Source organism: Chelonoidis abingdonii, chromosome 1 (genome assembly GCF_003597395.2).
Source record: "Chelonoidis abingdonii isolate Lonesome George chromosome 1, CheloAbing_2.0, whole genome shotgun sequence".
In the NCBI taxonomy this organism is placed as follows: Eukaryota; Metazoa; Chordata; order Testudines; family Testudinidae; genus Chelonoidis; species Chelonoidis abingdonii.
The window spans coordinates 202,678,970-202,701,238 of NC_133769.1; the positions used below are offsets into that span (position 1 = coordinate 202,678,970).

The 22,269-nt window shown below is 41.6% G+C and overlaps 1 protein-coding gene across 3 annotated transcripts in view; it reads left to right on the top strand.

The window, feature by feature from the left end:
• The window catches only part of MRPS6 (mitochondrial ribosomal protein S6), a 62,515-nt gene that overhangs the window by 36,853 nt on the left and 3,393 nt on the right, over positions 1-22,269 (top strand). For 2 of the 3 annotated variants that reach the window (XM_075073636.1, XM_032765755.2), the window contains exon 2: positions 10,657-10,796. In XM_075073636.1, coding sequence (XP_074929737.1) covers positions 10,657-10,796 — 140 coding nt within the window. Of the gene's footprint in view, positions 1-4,636; positions 4,670-10,656; positions 10,797-22,269 lie in introns of those variants that run through there. The other variant, XM_075073638.1, reaches the window with a different exon arrangement.

Sequence of the window (22,269 nt, forward strand, 5' to 3'; positions counted from 1 at the left end):
AAATGAAATTAATAGGCAGCAGGTTTAAAACAAATAAAAGGAAGTTCTCCACGCAGCACACAGTCAAGTTGTGGAACTCCTTACCTGAGAAGGTTGTGAAAGCTAGGACTATAACATTTAAAAGAGAACTGGATAAATTAATGGACTTAACCTCCATGAATGTCTATTAGCCAGGATGGGGTAAGGAATGGTGTCCCTAGCCTCTGTTTGTCAGAGGGTGGAGATGGATGGCAGGAGAGAGATCACTTGATCATTACCTGTTAGGTGCCCCAGAAGGACTGAACCTGGCATTGGCCACTGTTGGTAGACAGGATACTGGGCTAGATGGGCCTTTGGTCTGACCCAGTATGACCATTATGTTCTTAGCATTTACTTTGCATGTTTTTGATATATGGTGTTGACAACTTGTTTTTAACAGTTACAAAGCAATAGCTTTAATCTCAATGCTCGTCATTAAATAACTGACGTCTCCTGCTCGTAATTTCCCATAACTGTAGAGAATTTAAATTAAAAAAATGCTTAAAATTGGTATAATGTCAATTATAAAAAATCAAATTCTGCCAAGCCTACTTAGGTCACTCAAATCAGTGTCTGAATGGGTAGGTGAATAGGGAAGAGAGGGTGGGGGATGAGAAAATAATTTAAAGTAGCTGAGAGAGAGCATGAGGAGGGGGGAACGGAGAAGCGAGCAGCATAGTGAAATAATTATGGCTTAGTGCATGGGAGGGTGACATGGAGAGAATGGATATGGACATTGAAATCTGAGGTGGAGCAGGAAGGCACCTCAAGAAATAGCCTATATGAGAATGCTGTCCTATATAAAAAATTGTTTACAAATATACAATTTTTAATCTTAATACTGATAGACTTTAAAGTAACTTTTCTATCAAAGTGAAGGTTTCAGGAGAGTGTTGTTTGACCTATAGCCTAGCTCCAAAACAGGAAGGGTACTGTGGATTTGTCATAAGTCAAGCAAATTTATACTGGAATTGGAAAAGACCAACCCCTCTTCCTGCAGCCTGCTTACCCTCCCCAATAAGTCTCAGAGAGGCTTCAGGGTTGCGCAACACTGTATCTTTACTTACTTATCATTGGCCCACCACCAGTGTCCATCTATAGACAAGCTTTACAGGTTTGGTTACCACCCTTACAGGCAGAGTCAACTTTCAGCTAGCTCCCTTCACACCTGACTTCTCCCTTGCTCTGACCTTCCTTCCTTCTCTCTCCTTCCCAGTCTTTATAGCCCTTGGCTTGTCAGGCCAGCAGGTGTTGCCAATCCTCAGGCCAGCATCAGGCATTTTCCATCAGCCCCAAACTGCGTCCCTTGATTGGAGCTGACTGGGCAGGGGCTAATTAGGTGCTTCTGCATGAGCACCCTGCTACATTCTCTTGCAACTTGCTTCTAATTTTTGCATTATTTGACACCACTCATCTAAACCTCCTTGGAAGTGTAAACTCACAAGAACTTTTGGCCAGTATTTCACAACTTAAAGAAAATGTGGTTTCCCACCACCAACATCATTTTTAATGACTTGAGAACTGTAATGCTATTTATGGTGGAAACTTTTGTTTATAATTTAATCAGGAATGCCCATTGAATTTAAATGTCTTGTATTAATTGCATCATTAGCTGAAAGAAACTCAGATACAATCCTCACCCTAAAACGAAGGCCTGATCTACATCGATGTAAGGCAGCTTATGTCCCTCTAACTCTGTAGGTGTCTATGATACAATGTTGCTCCCACCTATGTAAGTCACCCACTACACTGTTGCTCCACCTCTGCAAGAGCCTTAGTGCTTAGGTCGATGTAGTTAGGGCAACGCAATGTTAATGTAGACACTGCATTGACTGTTCTGGCTGTGAGCCTCTGGTGACAGTTAAATTAGTGCAAGTGCTCCTGGTGAGGACGTGCACCACAGACAGAGGGAGCTAGTGTGGACATGCCAAACCAATTTAATTACTGTGGTGGCTGTACATCGACATAACTTAAGTTGATTTGCCCTAAGTATTCTGTGCATATTTTCTCTCCATCCTCTTGGGACTCTTGGGAAGGGGTGGGGGCTTGAGGGGGCCTCTCTTGGCCACCTGTGCTTTTTCTTTCCTATCACTTCCCTGCCCCCTGTTATTCCCTGTGCTCCCATCTTTACCTTTTAGTTGCCTAAATGGAGTATAGTTCCTCCCACTCTGCTCTGATACCAGCTGCAGGGTTGATCTTTCCTACCTGGGAAGAGTTAGCTGAATGGATGATGGCATGCTTCCTCCCCCATAACTCTCTAGGACTGCACAGTGAGTTAAAAGCTCTTGTGTTGTTATAACATTGTTCCTGTTGAATTGACTCATCCTGCTGCAGGTTAATGTCAGTATAAAAAATTCAGTACACTGAAAACTTAGGACCAGCATAACATATATTGAATTTAATATAAAAATAACACAAGTTATTGTATTGTAGGTAATGAAGAAAAAAAAGCTTGAGTATCCAAATTTCTATTAGAAATAAGTTTCTAGTCTTAACATGCATGCAAAATTTACATGATCAGTTTTTATGAAACACCAGTCTTGCAAAGACTTTATTTGAAGTTGCTGCAGAATTTCCAGACGGCCGCAGTATATGTTGCCAGAGTGGTTAGAAACCATGGGCCTTTGCCCCAGAATTTAGGTCCAGCTTATTGCAGAGCCAGAGCACATTGGATCTTTTTGGAACTAAATAACTTTTACTGCCAGTTTCTGTGCTTCAGGATTATTAAGCACTGAAAATGACTAGCAGGTTCATGTTCAGTGTCCTCTCTCACATTTTTGATTACTGGGTGGTTCTATAACTAGCATAAGAAACATGCCTGCCCCATGTCCCCGACCCATCTGTCCCTTCCTCTCACTTCTTTTTATGTTTGCTTGTCCTTGTTCTAATTTTACATGATTGATAAAAGACTGTTCTGTGGACTTCTTTCATGTTCGGAATATTAAATATCCTCCCAAATGATCATGTTCTTGGAGGAGTGCTCTGCAACTTGCTAGATATAACTACAATTGTGTGGCTCTCCTACATGGAGTAAATATTGACCTAAGAGGACTCAACTCCCTAGCCCTCTCCCTTTTTAGAGCCCTAGCTGATGACCCAAAGAAGGCTGTGCGTGGAATGGCTTTCAGCTCACTCAGATGACATTTGTTCCATATACAAAGATCCTCTAAGAGGAGACTGCTGAGAGGTTGGTGAAGAGAAAGGGAAAGCAAGGTCAATGTGGGTGATGTGCTTCTGGACTAGTATTTGACTGTGGTTATAAGTGAAATCTCAGACTATTTATAATTTCTGGGTACATGGGTGTAGTGAAGCCTTTAAATAAACTTTGTGGCTTCAGTATTTGTGAATAGTGCCAACTGACAACTCTAGAGACCTCTATCTGCAGAATTATTACATGGGCAGAAGGACCATGTCTTTTACTATTCTCTCCACAGATGCGTCCATAATATCTTGCATAGTTGCATGCACCTGTGATGTCTTTAATGCCCCTGTCTCCACCCTTCCAAATGTAATCAACTCATGTTTACCATGATCACACTGTTATGCACAGGGTTGGCATGAGGATTCGGGGCAAACCAATTCTCCTGAACAACCTCAAATTTAAATGATTATTTTTAGGTCTGTCAAGCAGTTAAAAAAAATTTAATTGTGATTAATCACACTGTTAATCACACTATCAGAGGGGTAGCCATGTTAGTCTGAATCTGTAAAAGCAGCAGAGAATCCTGTGGCACCTTATAGACTAACAGACGTTTTGGATCATGAGCTTTCATGGGTGAATACTGTTAATCACACAGTTAAACAATAGGATACCATTTATTTAAATAGTTTAGATGTTTTCTACGTTTTCAAATATATTGATTTCAGTTACAACACAGAATACAAAGTGTACAGTGCTCACTTTATTTTTATTACAAGTATTTGCACTGTAAAAGCCAAAAGAATTGAAACATACTGTTTAACCTAATACAAGTACAGTAGTGCAATCTCTATCATGAAAATGCAACTTACAAATGTGGAATTACGAGCAAAACAACTGCACTCAAAAACAAAACAGTCTAAAATTTTAGAGCCTACATATCCACTCAGTCCTATTTCTTGAGATTGCTCAGATAAACAAGTTAGTTTACATTTGTGGTAGATAATGCTGCCCGCTTCTTGTTTACAATATCACCGGAAAGTGAGAATAGGCGTTTTTGCTTGGCACTATTGTAGCTGGTGTCGCAAGGTATTTATGTGCTAGATGCACTACAGATTCGTATGTCCCTTTATGCTTCAATCACCATTCGAGAGGACATGCTGTGATGGGTTCTGCTTGATAACTATCCAAAGCATCATCTGCGTCAGTCATATGCCACTGGCAGAAGGTTGATTTTCTTTTTTGGTGGTTCGGGTTCTGTAGTTTCTTCATTAGAGTGTTGCTCTTTTAAGACTTCTGAGAGCGTGCTTTACACCTCGGCCCTCTCAGATTTTGGAAGGCACTTCAGATTCTTAAAACTTGGGTCGAGTGATGTAGCTATCTTTAGAAATCTCACATTGGTACCTTCTTTGTGTTTTGTCAGATCTGCAGTGAAAGTGTTCTTGAAACCAACAACATGTGCTGGGTCATCATCTGAGACTGCTATAACATGAAATGTGGATAAAACACAGAGTAGGAGACATACAATTCTCCCATAAGGAGTTTCGACACATATTTAATTAACACATTATTTTTTAACGAGCATCATCAGCGTGGAAGCATGTCCTCTGGAATGGTGGCTGAAGCATGAAAGGGCATACTAATGTTTAGCATGTCTGGCACGTAAAGATCTTGCAATGCTGGCTATAAAAGTGCCATGCAAATGCCTATTCTCACTTTCAGGTGACATTGTAAACAAGAAGCAGGCAGTATTATCTCCCGTAAATGAACTTGTCTTAGTGATTGGCTGAAGAAGAAGTAGGTCTGAGTGGACTTGTAGGCTCTAGAGTTTTATATTGTTTTGTTTTTGAGTGCAAATCTGTAAAATTTCTGCCATCACAAACTTCGGATTGCATTCTTCATTCCTGTAAGAAGTCCCCATTGGCTCTGGTGAGAATAGTATGAGTAAAGATTATAAGAGTAGGTACTACATAAAGTATCTATGCAGGGTTGCTTTTATAATTGTTTTAAAAGGCATCCTGATTCAGATGAACTTGAATGTTCAGATACTACAGCGATAGGGGTCATATAAGAACTCATACAGAGTTTGGGCCAGATTCTCTGGTCTACTAAGGCCACTTAATGCTATATTAGTAATGTAAAATGGCTAGAGAGAGGTGATGGGGAATTCTCCTTGCATATGGAAACTTTCCACTAGTGGAGGCAGCTCTGTCTCCTTCTGTGGCAGTGGCCCTTCTGACCTTATGGACATGAAGGTGTTTGTTACGGAAGGCCATGGAGTAGCAGAGCTTTTCTAGGCTTGATCTTTCACTGCTGTTATGAACCTTACTCCAATGATGGAAGTTTGAATAGGCTCCCTGAGGATGCAGAACTTGTTTTTGTTTTTACTTTTACCTAGTCCCTGGAATTATGCGAGGGGCTCTATTCTAGCTCCAGATTTCTTCTAGAGATCATGGTTTTGGTGGGGAAGTCCAATATTTTAGAAACAATAGGCTCATTTGCCAATGTAATAGTACAGAAATATCTGGCTTGATTCATCAGTGGAGCTAACTCATCACAATGTGCCAAATTCAACCCTCAAGTGGCTTGTATTTGGCTCAAAATCTGCAATGCATGTCATGTAGATTGTTAAAAAAAAAACAAAAAAAAAACCCCTTACTTGAATGACTCATACACAATGTAGGACTCACTTATTGTTTAACTCTACTGTAAAAGTCTTTTAACAGAGAGGAGACGGTAGGTGATCAGTGTACTGTATTGTGAGTCAGGAGAGCAGGGTTCCATTCCCAGTTCTCCCACTGTGACCTTGCACATGTCAACTTACTACTTTGTCTCTGTTTCCCCAGCTGTAAAAGGTGGATGAAGCCCTTTGAAATCTGCAGATGAAAAGTAATACATATGAGATATTTCTATGATTCCCAAACAAAAAACTGCTATCTAATGGGGTTTTGTTCTTAATTAATAAAATACTTACAGAATTAACCTACCAAGAATACTACACTCAGACCATTAATGCAGTAAAGTAGAAAAATCCCCCTGGACAAAACCTCACTTCAGACCTAATCCTGCAAAATGATCTGCACAGGCAGACCATTACACCTGTGCAGAGTCTTAGTGGCTTCAGCTTGGAGCACTGTTCATGTCAGTTGACATCTGGATAGTAGGGGGCTGATAGTAGGTTTGGGGTGTTAAACACCACAGTAATAGGTGCTATACAAATGTTAGTAAGTGCACCATAGCTACTTTGAAGTTCAGAATACTGGATTTCCTAGCACCAATAAGTTAAATATGGTGAGTGCACAGTGTTATACAATGAAGTTTGGAAAGTCAAACTTGCTAAGAAATGGCATAATTGCTGAAATGGCCATTTCAGGCAATTATACCCAGTTCAGTGCAGATACCTAGACCTATCCGGTAGGTCCGTAGCTACTTGGACAACTATGCCACGAGGTCCAGATCAGACTGAAACAAAATTTTGAAATATTGACATTTCCTGCAGACTTTTGCCCATCTCTGTTATCAGGTGATAGCGCTCTCTGTGTATGCACTTCTCCAGGAATCCCAATGCTAGACAGACTTTTCCATAAAGGTTACAAAGACCACCTTGTGGCATATATTTCCACAGTTTAAATAAGGCAGTTGTGTCAAATAATGCACTTGATGACCATTTTAAGTATGTATTTTGAGAAGCTTTAAAGACTCTCTTCTCCATTTAAAAAAAAAAAAAAAGCTGCATGATATTAATTTGCTTGGCTGAAGTGTAGGTGACTGATTGTAAAACGACAGTGATTGGATTAACCATTTGTCATACAGGAATAAGGATTTACCTCTATAATAACCTGTAATCTCTCCAGCCTCAATAACTTGCTTTAATATCTTGAACTCTTCCTTTTCTAATAGCTAACATAGGATATATTTGTTATTCATCTGAGAAATTGTACTTGTAGTGTATCAGTTTTTACATACTTACAATTTAAAAGTTATTCTTGTAATATATTGTCTTGTTTGCAAAATAGAACTAGTTTTAACAGATCTAAGAAACTCACGTCATGTAAAATTATATTGAAGTACGTAGCTTTACTTTTATATGTAAACTCCTATAATGACCTGTCAAACACTTTTTATTTACTTTTACAATAAACTGATCCAATATTCACAAAACATTAAACAATTGTCCTCTGTAACCCCTTTCCCTTTCAAATAAAATCCCACAGAAAAGAGTCTAAGGATATGTTTACACTGGTAATGCTACAGCAGCACAACTGCTCCACTGTAGCGTTTCAGTGTAGACACTGCCTATGCCTATGGGAGGGATTCTCCTGGTTGGTGGAGTTAATCCACCTCCCTGAAAGACGGTAGTTAGGTCAATGGAGGAACTTAGTACAATCTACATGGGGACTTACACTGGCTAACTACGTCACTCCTGGGTGTGGCTTATGTGACCAGCATAGTTTAACAAACCTTATTTTCTAGTGTAGACCAGGTTGTATTCAGGTAAGTTGGTGCAGCTCTTTCAATTGCAAATATACCACAGTGAGGCATGGATGGATGTGAATGAACTTGGTAAGTGGTCCCTACAGCTCCTGCTTAGGTCACTGAGCCACAAGACATTATCCCTCAGCCCCAGTCATACCCACAGGGCTGATATCCTTCAGTGAGTGCCCCTCTCCTTCCTTAGCACTGGCAGCATAGCTGGCTCACATGTCATGCTGCTATAGACACCCTTAATGTTGTCCCTGTTAAATTTTGGGGGGGGGGGAAGCAGATGTTATAGCTGAAGCGGGGGAGCTTATGCTGATGGGATTACCATTGTGGCACTATATAAAGTGGAACATGCCATATAACATGGGTACTTCTTGACTCTGTTAGTCACTTCCTCTCTTGTCAGCTATGCCCATAGATTTCCCACTAACTGTGTGGATCCCGTGATCTGCCCATCATTCCCACTTTGGAGTCCTCAGCTAACAAAGGCTTTGTGTTGTAAGGGAACAAAGGGAGGGTCAGGGTTGCACTGCTCTTTATGCCCTCGTATGGGGGCACAAGGAGGCACAGAGTGCGTTTGCTGCACTGTCACGCACTGCTATACAAATGATGCTGAGCTCGCATGCATGGGGCACATGGGCACCTACTGTGAGATCCACCTTCACCACCACATCTTGAAGGGTTACTGTTGGGTAATTTGTTTTTTAACAATAGGAACAAAACATTTTGAAAAAGGGATTTTAAAACAGTCTACATGCATGTCTTCTTACCTAAAGGCTTACCATCTCGACAGTAGCATAGGCAGGCCTAGTTTCTTCAAACACTCCAGCAGGTCCTGGGTGTCATTCCAGGGGTGCTGGAACAGTTTTTATAGTGGGGGTGCTGAGAGCCATTGAACCAAACTATAAAACCCTATATGTAATGGAAGCCACTTCAAGCCAGGGGCTGCTGGAGCACCCCTGCAATCCTAGCTGCAGCACCTATGTGTCATTCTGCTTTTGCCAAACACTTCCCTGGCAACTTCTCTCTCTCTCTGGAAAACGAGTCCTTCTAACCCAGCCAGAGTTCCTTTGTTCTGTTCCCAGGCTTTTGGCACCGCTAGTCCAAGCAAGCTCTGTAGATATGTTGCGTGTCTATGCTGCATTTGCATGTCTGGTAAAACGAGAGGGGAAACTCTCTCCTATAAGATGTCCTATAGCCTAGGACAGTGGTTCTCACACTTTTGTACTGATGACCCCTTTCACAAAACAAGCCTCTGAGTGTGACTCCCCCCACCTTATAAATTAAGAACACTTTTTTATATATTAAACACCATTATAAATGCTTGAGGCAAAGCGGGCTTTGGGGTGGAGACTGATAGCTCATAACTTCCCATGTAATAACCTCGCGACCCCTTGAGAGGTCCTGACCCCCAGTTTGAGAACCCCTGGCCTAGGGCAATGTGCACTGAGCTGCAAGCCAGGAGACCATGAATTCTAGTAACAGCGCTTTCAGTGGCTGCTGTTAATGTTTCTGGCTACCTTCTTGTTGTTAACCCAGGCTTCATATTCCTACCTTTAGAGGGAGGTAACTAATATTCACTCATTTTACAGATAAGGTAAGTGAGGAATTACACAAGGTCACTTCAGGCTGAGAGGGAATGCTGAGACTCACGGTGATATGTTTACTTAAATGCTAACCATTAAAAAACTTTGCTAACTATATTTCATAACTTTCTTATTTCCAGCTATTGCCATTACATCAAGCGAGCATAGGAATATGTTTTGTTGCGAGATGTTATCTTATAAGTATCTGTACAGCATATTTTTTATAGTTCTGTTGGACATTAGAACTACTTACAGTCTCCGTTTTCCCTTCTCCGTATGGGATTTGTTACCCCAAAGTACTTCCTCTTTCTTCTCACATCAGCATCTAGAAACACTTGTATTAACAACGTGGTTGTGGTTCTTGAGATTGCCTGTCAGCATCACTTAGTGTGTCATAAACAGTAGGATGAATGTGTTGTTCCCTCAGAATGTTGATAATCCTCCTTACCAAGTTCCAACAATCTTGAAGATGCACAGCTGAAACATTTATTTTAGCTCTTCTGTAAATAAAGATGAAATAAAGTAATGGTGAAAGGTGAGTGTTGAACTGACTGATCTAAAACTATAAACTAGCCTCGATATGTACTCAGAAGGAAAGTTTAGTCTTTGGCAGTGTGTCCATTCCTCAGATGAGAACAATCACTTGTTCGGAGCAGAATTCATTTATACGTTGTCCTTTTCAATTCCTTATTTCATAAAGAAAGCCAAACTTTTGCTCAAATGCCAAACATTTATAAAGTCAGTGAAATATTTCACCATGAATCCAAACAAGGCTCCATGTTCTTTTTACACATACATAATTGAAATGACCATGTAAAATAAGTCTCTTGCTAATCGGTATCTGCAATCAGCCAAACTTTGGCTGATTCCCTTTGTGTACTTTTTAATTGATTTGGTTATTATGTTGAGCACCACCATAAATTATACCAGTCTATTGGACTGAGAAATTGTTGTTAATGCACTGATTTATTTATTGTGTTAATGGTCCATGGAAATCTGATTAGAGCCTTAAAACCACTGGGGCTGATTCACTATTCCCCTGAACCTCATATATTTATTTATACAAGTACAAATACCACGCAAAATGATTCCAAATCAGAGTGGACTGGTATAAATGGCTATATAAGGTTCAGGGCAGAGGTAAATCAGGCCCATCGGCTGTTTCGGCTTTTTCCCCATCGATAGAGCCTGATTTTGCATCATTGAACTCAGTGGTAGCAGAGCCAGGGCTGCGGTTTCAAAATTTCTGTTTTTATATGTAAGCAAGTTGTCAGTTCATGTTTCCTCATTGGCTTGTTGTGTTGCTAATTTGCCGCCTCTACCAGTTTAACCAGGCAACTATATTAATTGATTCTAATTAACTTAGAACCCTATCTGAATATTTTTTTCCTTTTCTTTTCTTTTCTTTTTTCTTTTTTTTTTTTTTTAAAGCCTGAGATGGCTTCTGCACTGAAGCGCACAATAGAGGCTTTGATGGAGAGAGGAGCAGTTGTGAGGAACTTGGAAAACCTGGGAGAAAGATCACTGCCATATAAAATCTCCAAGCATAATCAAGATCACAGAAGAGGAGGGTATGGTCTATATAAGATCCCTTAAAATCCCTTTGATCTCTTAAAATGTAAACATTTACGGTGGTTGGTTTGGTCTTTTCTGTGGGTATCAGATTAAATGTGTAGGAGATGGGTAACCCAAGTAAGTATCCTATGACTACTGGCATATAACTTGTAAATTACTCTGAGTTCTAAGTATTTTTATCTTGGGCAAGTTAGTTTTTACTGTAAGACCATAAACCATAGTGCTGCAAATAGTCTTGTTTCAAGTGTCTAAACAAGCTGTATTCTGATCGTGTGTCTACATTGCAGTTAAAAACCCTCTGCTGACCCGTGCCAGCTGATTTGGACTTGTGGGGCTCGGGCTGTTTAAATGCAATGTAGATGTCTGGGCTCATGCTGGAGCCCAGACTCTAGAACCATGGTAGGTGGGAGGGTCCCGGAGCTCGTGCTGCAGCGTCTACACTGCTGTTAAACATGTCCTTAGTTCGAGCCCCGTGAACCCAAGTCAACTGGCATGGGACAGCTGCAGACATCTGACTGCTGTGTAGACACACCCTGAGAGATACCTTCCACAATAAAGACACTGCTTCCTCCTGGATGCATATTTTTTTTTCCAGAAGCCAGTCATAGGACTTCAGCAACAACAACAGGATCTATTGACCTTACATGAAATGTCAATACTAATTGGCAGTAGTGATTTTTTTTTTTTCAATTCCAACATGTCTGAACTGTTGGGTGCTGTATGTGCCCTGTAAGACATACTTGTTTCCATGATGCTGTTTTTAATTAAAGAGGACTATCTGTCTGCATAATTTGAGGGAAGTATAATAATGACTTTATTATTTTGCAGATAATTTTTGCAGAATGGGTTTATGTGATATACTGCATTATTATATTGAATATAAACCCTCTTCCTGGATGCAGTGAGAATGTAATGAAGATTTTATCCTTTTGATTGCTTAACCATGTGTTTTGCTGCTGTTAAACTCTTTGAGACTACCTCTGATATGCTGCCTCTCTGCAAGGATTGAGAAATGTTGCTAGGCAACGAGTATTACATAGTGGCTGCATACAATACTCAAAATAACAATTAGATACATTTTTCTTAATATTTTTATCATAAATATGTGAAATTTGATGACCAGCCAATATGCAAACTAATCTTTGGATAGGTTGGGTACATGCAAAGGGAAAATCATGTACCCTTTGAAAGATGTATGTTTAAGCTGCATAGCCTTTCTCAACTTCTCTCCTCACGGTTGACTCACAAATTCAGTCCCACTTGAGAAGACCTTTTTATTCTCCTGTGTAAAGTCAGCGAGGTGATCTCTGCCAGTTTGAGAGGGAGAAACAAAACTAACAAACAATTCCCCCTCTCTCCCACTCAAACAAAACCTTGAAACCTCCATGACATGCATATTGCTAACCAAAGCAACAGCACTGTGTGACCATCACCTTCCTTCGTGGTGTTTGTAATTACCATGCACTGGTGCATTGCTTAATCCTGCAAGCCATTAGTCCAGTGTTTAGTCTCATTGTCTAAACATGAAAGTAACTGTTCACAGGATCTAACAAATAAATTGTGGCCTCTTCAGCTCTGGGGCTGCATTTTCTGTCACTTGCCATGCATGTTTCTGGTGCTATATACAATTGCACACAAACAGCTACGTTAAAAGAACATTAAAATTGCAAAGTCAAGCACTCAGAAGTAAGGAAATGACAGAATTAAGTTTGCCTGCACAACCTTAATTTGTCTCCTGCCTCATTCAGTGCACAGGATGGACAGTAAAACAGTGAATAGTTGCTCATTCAGTGTGCAAGTTTTATCCCATTGTTCAATACATGGCTGCAGACCTTATTTACTGCACACTGTTCAAACCTTTCTCTGAATGCAGAATTACTAATTTCCATGTGGGTTTTCCTATGGCATTCAACACTGTAGTATTTGAATGTTTCACAAATATTCATTTATCTTCACTCATCTAACAGGATGTTGTGGGTGGTATTATCTCCATTTTACAAATGGGGAACTGAAGCACGGATAGATTAAGGTCAAAACATCTACTAGTTTTGGGTGTCTAATTTGAGATGCCTAGGACCTGACTTGTCAGTGTATTTGGATTATATATTCAAGCACAGCTCCCATTGACCTCTGTTGCAGCTGTGAGTGCTCAGCACTTCTGCAGGTCAGGCCCCAGGGTCAAGTCAGGCTTCCAGAAAATGAGGAACACACAATTAGGGACCATCTGTGAAAAAGTTTGGTTCAGGTGACAAGCCCAGCATAACACAGGAATTCTGTGGCAGAGGTAGGGATAGAATCCAACTCTCCGGGGCACTGTTCAGTTGTCTTAAGCATGAGATTTCCCCGTTCTCTTCCTCCAGTCCTCTGCCTCATTCATTACACATCTTTCAACTTATGCAACAAACGAGTCAGGGGTCCTAATAAACAGAAGCCTCCTTTATTGCACAACCCAGATTCATCCCTTGAGCAGGTCCATTCTGTGCACTGAATGAGGCAGGGGTCCTGTGGGAAAATATGTGATCATGTAATTAAAGACTATCATAATGCATAGGCATATAAGCACAAGGAGGGACAAATTAAGGATGCACAGCAACCATAGAAGTTATCTACATGATGAGATAGTGTGCTGCAGGCCAGGATGTGAACTTGTGGTGCACTAACGTGCCACATTCTAGCTGTCCACATGGGCCTTGCTACCGTACACTATTAAGTTCCATAGTGCGTTTTGCTCCTTACCCTAGTCTGGCCCCTTCCTGGTTGCTTGTCCCAGTCTCCTTGCTCAGTTATGCCTCCTCACCCAAGCTGTTTGCTAGATCTGTCTTCCCTCTCTCCTTTGCTCATGTTGCCCCCCGCCCCAGTTCCTAGCCCCAGTCTCCTTGTCTAACCAACTCTGTCTCCCTCCCCCTGCCACGAGCAAACCTGCTCATCCTTCTCACTTGTGTCACCAGCTCCCAATCCCAGCCTCTCTTCCCTCAGCTCCAAGTCCCAGTCTCCTTGCCCAGCTATTCCCAGTCTCGGTTTCTCCCTGTCTTGCCCATCCTCTAGTCTCAGTCTTCTTGTCCTAATCTACTCCTTTCCCTCTTCCCTGTCTGGCTTTTGTCTCCTCTGCATTAGAGTCAGACCGTTTACTCCTCCGTGTTGCTTGGATGCCAGTAGTGCGGATATTGAGCACACAGGGAGAGACAGGCTCCTACTCTCAATTCAAGTACCCAGCTCTTCGCCCATGTGGTCCTGAACTGCAGCATGCTCAGTGGGGCTGGTGCATGTGCAGTCCGGTGACATACAGGAGCTGTGAGAGGCTCAAGCATGCTCAGTGAGGATGGAATCATCAGAGATTTTAACTGTTGTAATCTAAGAAGCCTCTACTGAGCCAGTGCAAACTACAGTTTTTCAGACTTATAACTTGGCCACATTTGGGTGGATTTTCATGGCAAAAGGCACATCCCTGCCAAATTCAAGTCCCTGCTCCAAAGCATGGGAGGCTAGAGCTGTTCAGAGGGAGGTTTCAATAATTTTTAAACATGGACAAAACAACATATTTTTTTCTTGGTCTTGTTAGAAGTGCCTGAACTGTTTTTGCTGAAATAAAATAAATAAAAACAACCCTCAACTTGAGGCAGACACCCAGCATGTAAAATTTCAACCCAAACGGTTTAAGTTTTGCAAGGTTGTGAGCAAGTTAAAACAGGGTCTGTACAGTGGGAAGTGTTAGGCAACCTTAATAACAGGCAGTGCTATTCAAGCTGTGGCTATAATAATTGGAAGTGTGTCCCTGGAGGTCCCCGTGTGCTGTGATTGCTCTTATGTATCAGATAGAGCTGTGCTGCAGTACTCATTTGTGGTGGATTATTGATGTGCCATCGGATATTTTCTGTGTTTAAGACCTTAGGTCACTCAGGTAATTAAGCAAATTCTAGGAATAGTAAATACAAGCCAGTTCTTTATTCACCTTTTAAAATCACTTTGTTCCCTCCCTACAACACTTGTAAGGGTATTTTGTTTTATTTAAAATGGTACACACTGTGAAAAGCACAGTAGTTTATCAAAATATTACAGTGAGCTAAATCTGCATCCAGCAGCCTGGCTTTTCTTAAAAAATCTTAAATTAATCATCCCTGTAATAAACAGCATTCAAAAATTGCCTAACTCTTCATTCTCATTAACTTGGTTTTAAGTGTCACAGCACCATCTCCCATTCTGCCAAAGCTGTTTATAAAGGAAATTAAAAAGGCCGCTGTGAGTGGTGTAGGTAGTATTATGTCTAATAAGAAGAGATGGTGCTGTGGCGGTTTTATGTGACTCTCAGTACAGCTAACTGTCCAACTGATTTGCTTCCCTTTGTTTCCAGATGCTTGTGGGCTTGGGATGTATGCTGAATCCACTAGCCTTTGGCCTCCTGGCTGGTAAACAGTGTGAGAACTTCTACAGTAAAACATTCATAGCGTAGGCCACATTTTAACAGAGATTGTCCGTGGGAGACAGTCTCCTCTCAGTGACCATCACATAAACCACCTGCCTTCCACTTACAGAGGCATAGTGTCCCTGTGCCAGCTACGGGGATTGTTTACATGAAAAAGTAACATTAGGAAATTATATAATGGGTTTTCGATTGTCTTTAGTGTGATTATTATTTTTTTTTTTAGAAGGATAAAACAGTAATTATGCTGTCTGCTTTTGCACTTTGTTTAAGCTCCCGCTTCTACCCATTTTGTTTTTCTCAGTTGGAAATAAGGTAGAGAACCAGCATAGGGTGACCCTGCCAGCTCTTAACAATCCCACCAAAAAGTGCTCTGTGGTCCACAGACCATAGTTGGAGCCCTCCTTTTTACTGAAGATTTTTTCCATCTAGTTAATTGCATTTTAAAATACAGGTAGAATCTTCATGTGCAATATATAATAAAGCTGGGTTTGACTGAGAAACATGGCACAAAATCATACAGTATAATATACATAGCAAGCCGCCACAGTACTTAGCCAGGTTAATGTAATGCCTTTGCTAAACGGAGACGAGTCATACAGGAAAATGTTTATTCAGAGGTCAGTTGTAGGGACAGTTTTTTGTTGTGTGGATCTGTAGTGCTACCATGCCACTCTTCAGAGAATGCTGTTGCTATATGAGGGGAAAACGAATATTTTAGGAATACCCCGGGCAGTGGTGGATTTAAAGTTAGTGGAGCCCTGTGCGCAGCTTCATTTTTGGGGCCACCTCTAGGGACACAGCCAAGAAAAAGAACATTCTCTCTGATCTCCCTCCCATTTTTCATTCTTTTCTTCTTCATCATCCTCTTATTTTATAAGTAATGGGAAGTAAATGAAAATAAAGTGAGGTACCTTGATTGGGGCAGGGGTGCAGGAGAGGTGCAGGGTGTGGGCTCTGGGAGGAAGTTTGGGTGCTGGGTGCAGGTTCTGGGCTGGGGCAGGAGGTTGGGATGTGAGGTGAGGGGTGTGGGATCTGGGAGGAAGTTTGGGTGCAGGCTCTGGGCTGGGACAGGAGGTTGGAGTGTGGGAGGGGGTGAGGGGTGTGGGCTCTGGAAGGCAATTAGGATGCGGGGTGGAGGTTCTAGGCTGGGGCATGGGGTTGGCGCTTACCTCGGGCGGTGCGGCTCCCAAAGCGACCAGCAACACTCCTCCCCCCCGCCCCCGGCAGCGGTTCCTAGGCAGGGGAGGACAGGGGACCAAGGGTCTCTCTGCGTCATTGCCTGCAGGTGCCATCCCCGGCCAATGGGAGCTGTGAAGTCGGCACTTGGGTTGGGGGCAGCGCATGGAGATGGCCCCCGCCCCGGGCTGCAGGGACATGCTGGTCGCTTCCAGGAGCAAAGCGGCGCGAAGGGAGGGAGGCAGAGTAGACAGGGAGCTGCCTTAGTTCTGCTGCTGGCATGTCTCTGCGCACCCGTTTGGGGGAGGGTCTCCATGTGCTGCTGCCTGCTCTCCCCACCCTCTCGCGAGGGGTGCGCAGGGGCGCGCCGGCTACTTCTGGGAGTGGTGTGGGGCCACTGACCATGCTATGCAGGTAGCGTGCCTGCCTGAGCCCTGCTGCGCCGTCGGGTGGGACTCAAGGGCAGGTTGTCAGATATTTGTTTTGCATTTTGAGGGCCCCCCGTTGTTGGGGATCCCTTGCTACCACATGATTTGTTTCATAATAAATCCAGTCCTGCCCAGGAGAATTGTCAGGTAATGGGAATTTTACAGCCAACTGATCTGTACTTATTTTAATGTTTTGATTTTTCAAAGCTAGTAAGAGATTTTTAGACCCACAATTGCCATTAAAATTAATGGAAGTTGGGTATCTAAATCCCCTAGGCAGCTTTGAAGATCTCAGCCAAAGTGTAAAGTTCCCTCGATCTTAGTAAGCAAACTGTATTTACTGTGAAGAAGAATGTGTATGTTGACAGTGGGGGCAGCACTTTAACTGGGACAAGTTCAGGGCTGTCTCTTCCTCTTAAATTTACCTCTGTGCAGTCTGCTATGTCCTTGACAAACAACTCGTGTGCAAACGTAGCAGTAATAGTTTTCCCAGGGACTTGGACGGTGTATATATTCATGTTTCAGTGTATACCTGAGCCTTTAAATTTAAGTAATGGTGAGAAGATGGCTAGCAATTCATATTAGTGTATCTTTTGAGAGCTAGGTGTATAAAATGTGCCCTGAACAGAAAAACAGCTCTTTTGTAGCCAATTGTGGTGGGTGAAATATTGCTTACCTTTCCTAAATACCCTTTCTTAAATTTAGGAATAGCTGAAGTTTGCTGTATTCCTTTTTGTTTTTAAGCATATAACTTGCTAATCACTTACAGTATCTGACCTATATGATATAGATATGTCATCGAGGGGCCAAAATAATACATAAAGTGGAATCTTGGCTTCACTGAAGACCATGGGACTTCTGCATTGACTTCAGTAGGACCAAAATTTCACCTTTAATACCTGGAATTTCTGGTACTGTATATTTTCCCCCCTAATGTTTGGTGTGTGTGTGGGAGTTAGGCAAATTATGGCTTTTTAAAAAAGAAATCAAAATTTGCATGCCCGAAGGATAAACATCAGCTCTGAGCTGTTAGAAGCATGTGAGCTCTTAGTATGCCTTAAACAATACAAAAACTATAAATTTGTGTGTGTGTGTGTTGGGGTAAATTTAGGAAAAAAATTCGACAATTATTGCTGTATTGGTGTTTTAATGTAAAACTGGAGGATATTTAATATTAAAACCTGTGGTATTGTTTATGCTAGCTCAGTTTAGGACTAGTAATAACACTTTGCAAATATTAACATTTGCAAAACATTTTTAGAACCTTGGGTCAAATATACTGTATAACACCCCACAACACCTTGGAGCAGTTGGTAAGTAATAATTTCATCTTGTAGATGGATAAACTGAGGCACAAAGAGACTAAGTGACTTGTCTAAGGTCACAGTGCATCAGAAGAAATGCTGGAAGAATATAACCCAGGGGACTTTGTCTGCTCCTCTGAACAATAGTCCTCACTCTCTGTATATTGTCTTATCTGGCTTTTATGTGCATCTGATTTTTACATGAGCTATATTTACACTAATACACTAATTCAATTTTTATTTAATGCAAAATTATACTGTTCTGAACATGCGTGTTGGTGTTTGCTAGCTTGTGCAATAAATTAACATAACTGTTTTAATAAGGAGCAAATTAGTGTTTGAATCCAAATGATGTTAGGCTTGAGACTTTATAGGTACTGCATAAAATGTTATACACCTTGGTGCTCTCAAAGTAACTTTTTTAAATAAAGTGCTCAAATTAGAGCGTCTAATGAAGTTATAGTACCATATGTGGGTTACGAATTTTGCCAGCACTTGAGTGGAAGTGTTTTAAAAATGTTGGATCTCTGCAATGCAACTTGTGGATCTTGCTGGATATGGTGGAACACTTTGTGGGTTTTCTTTAGCATGGGGGGTACTTTATATAGCCTAAAGCAGGAGGGCTCTTAAGTTCATGACATCTACAGCTGAAGGCACTGGGTAAGGCAGGATGATGTTTTGCTACATTTTTAGTTCATTTGGGGGGATCTGTCACAATATAGTCTGCAAAGGAGAACTTTGAAATGAGGTTCACTTGCTACTTCAGTAATGAATGATCTAATAATCTAGAGAGAGCTAGTGGTGTTGATCTGAGCACAGGTATAGGAGCCAGGAATCCAAAATTATAGAATGCTGCCTCTGACCCTGTATCTCTCTGTGCCCTAGAGAAGGTCAGATTTGTTACTAGAGATGTTTTTTTGTGAAACAGCACTGAACATTTTAAATTCAGTTTATCTCTGTGTAACAGAAAGATTGGGTCCAATAAAAGATATTGCTTCACCCACCTTATCTGTTTGTTTTTTCTGTAATCTATTTGGAATTCAGTAACCATTGTATTTGTATTTTGCCGCTCTATGTATTTTGCCACCCCAAGCATGGCAGTCAGGCGGCTTTTGGCGGTGCACCTGCGGGAGGTCCGCTGGTAACGTATCCGCTACTGAATTTTTTCCGAAACCACAGGACCAGCGGACCTCCCGCAGGCATGCAGCTGGAGGCAGCCTGACTGCTGCCCTCAGGGCGACCGGCAGGCCGCCCCAGGCTCGCTCTTGGTGCACTGGTGCCTGGAGCCTCCCCTGTCAGTAACTTCCTTAGCTCTGTCCACACACACTCTGTAAAATTCATTTCATTTATTTGTGAGTTCCACAGCAAACTATGCATAATTTTGGTTATTCATAATAAATACCATGTGCTATTTGCCAGCTTTTTTCACCTTGTTGTTGTTTTCCTCCTTTTCAGGTTTAATTTTGAAAAGGCAGCAGCCCTCATTTATTTACCCACATGCCACTCAATCTGTTTTTTGTTTTGATGTTTATTCCTACGTGTCTCATCAGCCTATTTGTTTTCTGACACAGCAAATTCAGATCTTGCTTTTCTTGCTATATTGGTGCTCAGATACCACAGTTATGGGTAGGGTACAAGAAATGGAATAGAACACCTGATAGAACCCAGGACTAGAAATCAGGAAACTTAGGCTGTATTTCTTGTTCTGCTGTTGATTCACTGTGTGATACTGGGACTATCATATGAGCTGCCTTCTAGGAAAAGGATTTCAGCTTCAACAGCTCACCTGAGCTTTGGGGAGCTCCTTATAGTGGATCTGCTCTGTAGCTGTTACTCCAGCCTCCTGGAGTAGTTTGACTAGCCTTTCTACCCCCTAGCATCCCCTCCTCTGTGGAGGAAGGATTGCAGGATACACACAGCAGTGGGTGGCTCTGTCACCTCTGTGGGGGATAGAATTTGCTCCTTTCATGTTTCTATACCTCAGTTTCTCAGTGTGTAAAATGGAGATAGTTCCTCAGAGGGGTGTTCTAACAATTTTAATATTTGTAATGTGGCTTGGATATTAGAAGCATTATTGTGCAAGTGCCAGGTAGTGTGTTGTTCAGGCTTTCCTGCTTCTTAGTACTACGTATTTTGAGGCTAGGTGTTGTTCTTTTACAACTTATTTTTAAGCAGGCAGCTTGTTGCAGAACAGTATTTCCACTTGAGCAAGAGGGGTTGATCCTTATTCACAAACCCATACCATCTGGATGTAATTTTATTTCTTCTGATTTATAAGAGTAAAAATAGTGAGTGTCCATCAGAATTCTTTGGGAGCCTTTACAATGTTTAAAATCCGGAGTGACAAAAAACAAACCTATAATGTGACCTCAGGCCTCAATGGGGTGCTAATGCTAATGTCTAACAATGGTATTTCAAATGTCAAAATTAACTATTAGGTTAGTTTTGGCAGAAACATCTAACAACTCTCATTATAACGTCACCTGTCTTGTCCTCCAACCTGAATCCTGCTGGATACTCCCATCTTATCTGTAGATTAGAGCCTTCACTCTCTCTGACCCCCTCAACCTCTCCATTACGGAAACGTACTCTCCCAGCGCTGTAAAAAACCCACCTCCATGAGAGGAGTAGTTACTAGTACTGGGAGCACGGCTCCCAGCACTGGTGCACTGGGGCTTGTCTACACTGGCATTTCACAGTGCTGAAACTTGCTGTGCTCAGGGGTGTGTTTTTTCACACCCCTGAGCAAGAAAGTTGCAGCGCTGTAAAGTGCCAGTGTAGACAAGTCCCTAGATTTAAAGCTCCTAAAGAAAAGAGGAGTTCTGAAGCATGAGGGCTAATCATTTCTAACATTCTCCCCTTTGCAGTAGGGGGAAACTTCTTTGGGTAGCTAACCAGATTGCCGACCACTCAACCTCTTTCAATTCTTGCCTTCCTCTCGGCTCTCAGTCACACTGCACTGTACATGTAGGCTGAGAGCCGTGTCCCAAGGGGATTTAAAAGCAAGCTTTGATCAAGGAGCTTCTCATGTGTCTTCTAAGTCAAAGTACCCATTTGAAAACAGAGATGTGGGTAATTTGGGGGCTAAAGGTTAAAATAATTCTTGGCCTGGATATATAAGAAATGAAATTTGGCTATTTTAAGATGCAAAGGGAGCCCCCCTTCCTTTGTTAGCACTGATATTTCAGCAGATAAAGGTTGTGCTGTCCTGTATTTAAATTACCCTTCAATTTACCGTAGAACAGGGTTACAAAAATAACTGTAGTCTCACACTGAATCAGAGTGGAATTTTCCTGTATTTCTCCCCGATGACTTTGCTAACTCCTAGAGAGTTGAAACTCCGTTTTCCAGCTGTGCTTGCAAAAAGAGACTGTTTATCTCCTATATTCCTTTCTATCCTCTTCTCAGCTTTGCTGGGGTTTTATTTTGGTCACCTGACAAATAGTAGCTGCAATATTTGTGTGTCTGTTCACAGCTGACTGCTTTAAACTAAGAAAAATGTTAGCCTGCTGTGTGCGCTATTGAACTGTAAGTTTAAATACCTATATCTATATCTAGATACATATCACTGACTAAATACATTTGTCTTTATGGGCAGGGTTCCAGATCAGCTTATGAATCACAGCAGGGTTTTTGTTTTGTTTCATTTTTTGTTTAAGCACAATTAAATTAATGGAAACAAAAGGCAAAAAGACTTATTTTCTCCTCCCCCCTCCCCCCGTTTATAGATCAGAGCAATTACTGCTTTATTACACTGCCGCTGAAGGAAGGATGGTTAGTATGGTTTATAAATTGCATTCTCCCAACTGCTGCTTTTGTATCTTCAGATAAAATATCTACTCTGTGAAAAAGACACACAGATGTGCTGGAGTAGCTCATCCTTTCCATCCCCCACTTCTCCTTCATTTATCAACAGTGCGTCAGTGGAAATTTCCACTGTCTGCTTGTGTGTGAGAAACCACAAAGTAGTAAACCTGCCTTTGGGAGAAAAGCTATTGCAGTTTTAGGAGCACAGTAAAAAGCAGCACACAACTTGCATTTAGAAATGGAATGAAATTCTGTAACAGGAAAGCCAAAATAGTATGGAAAAGGGGGGCGGTTCATGAATCAATGTTGGTAAAGAGCATGCAGACTTTGATGT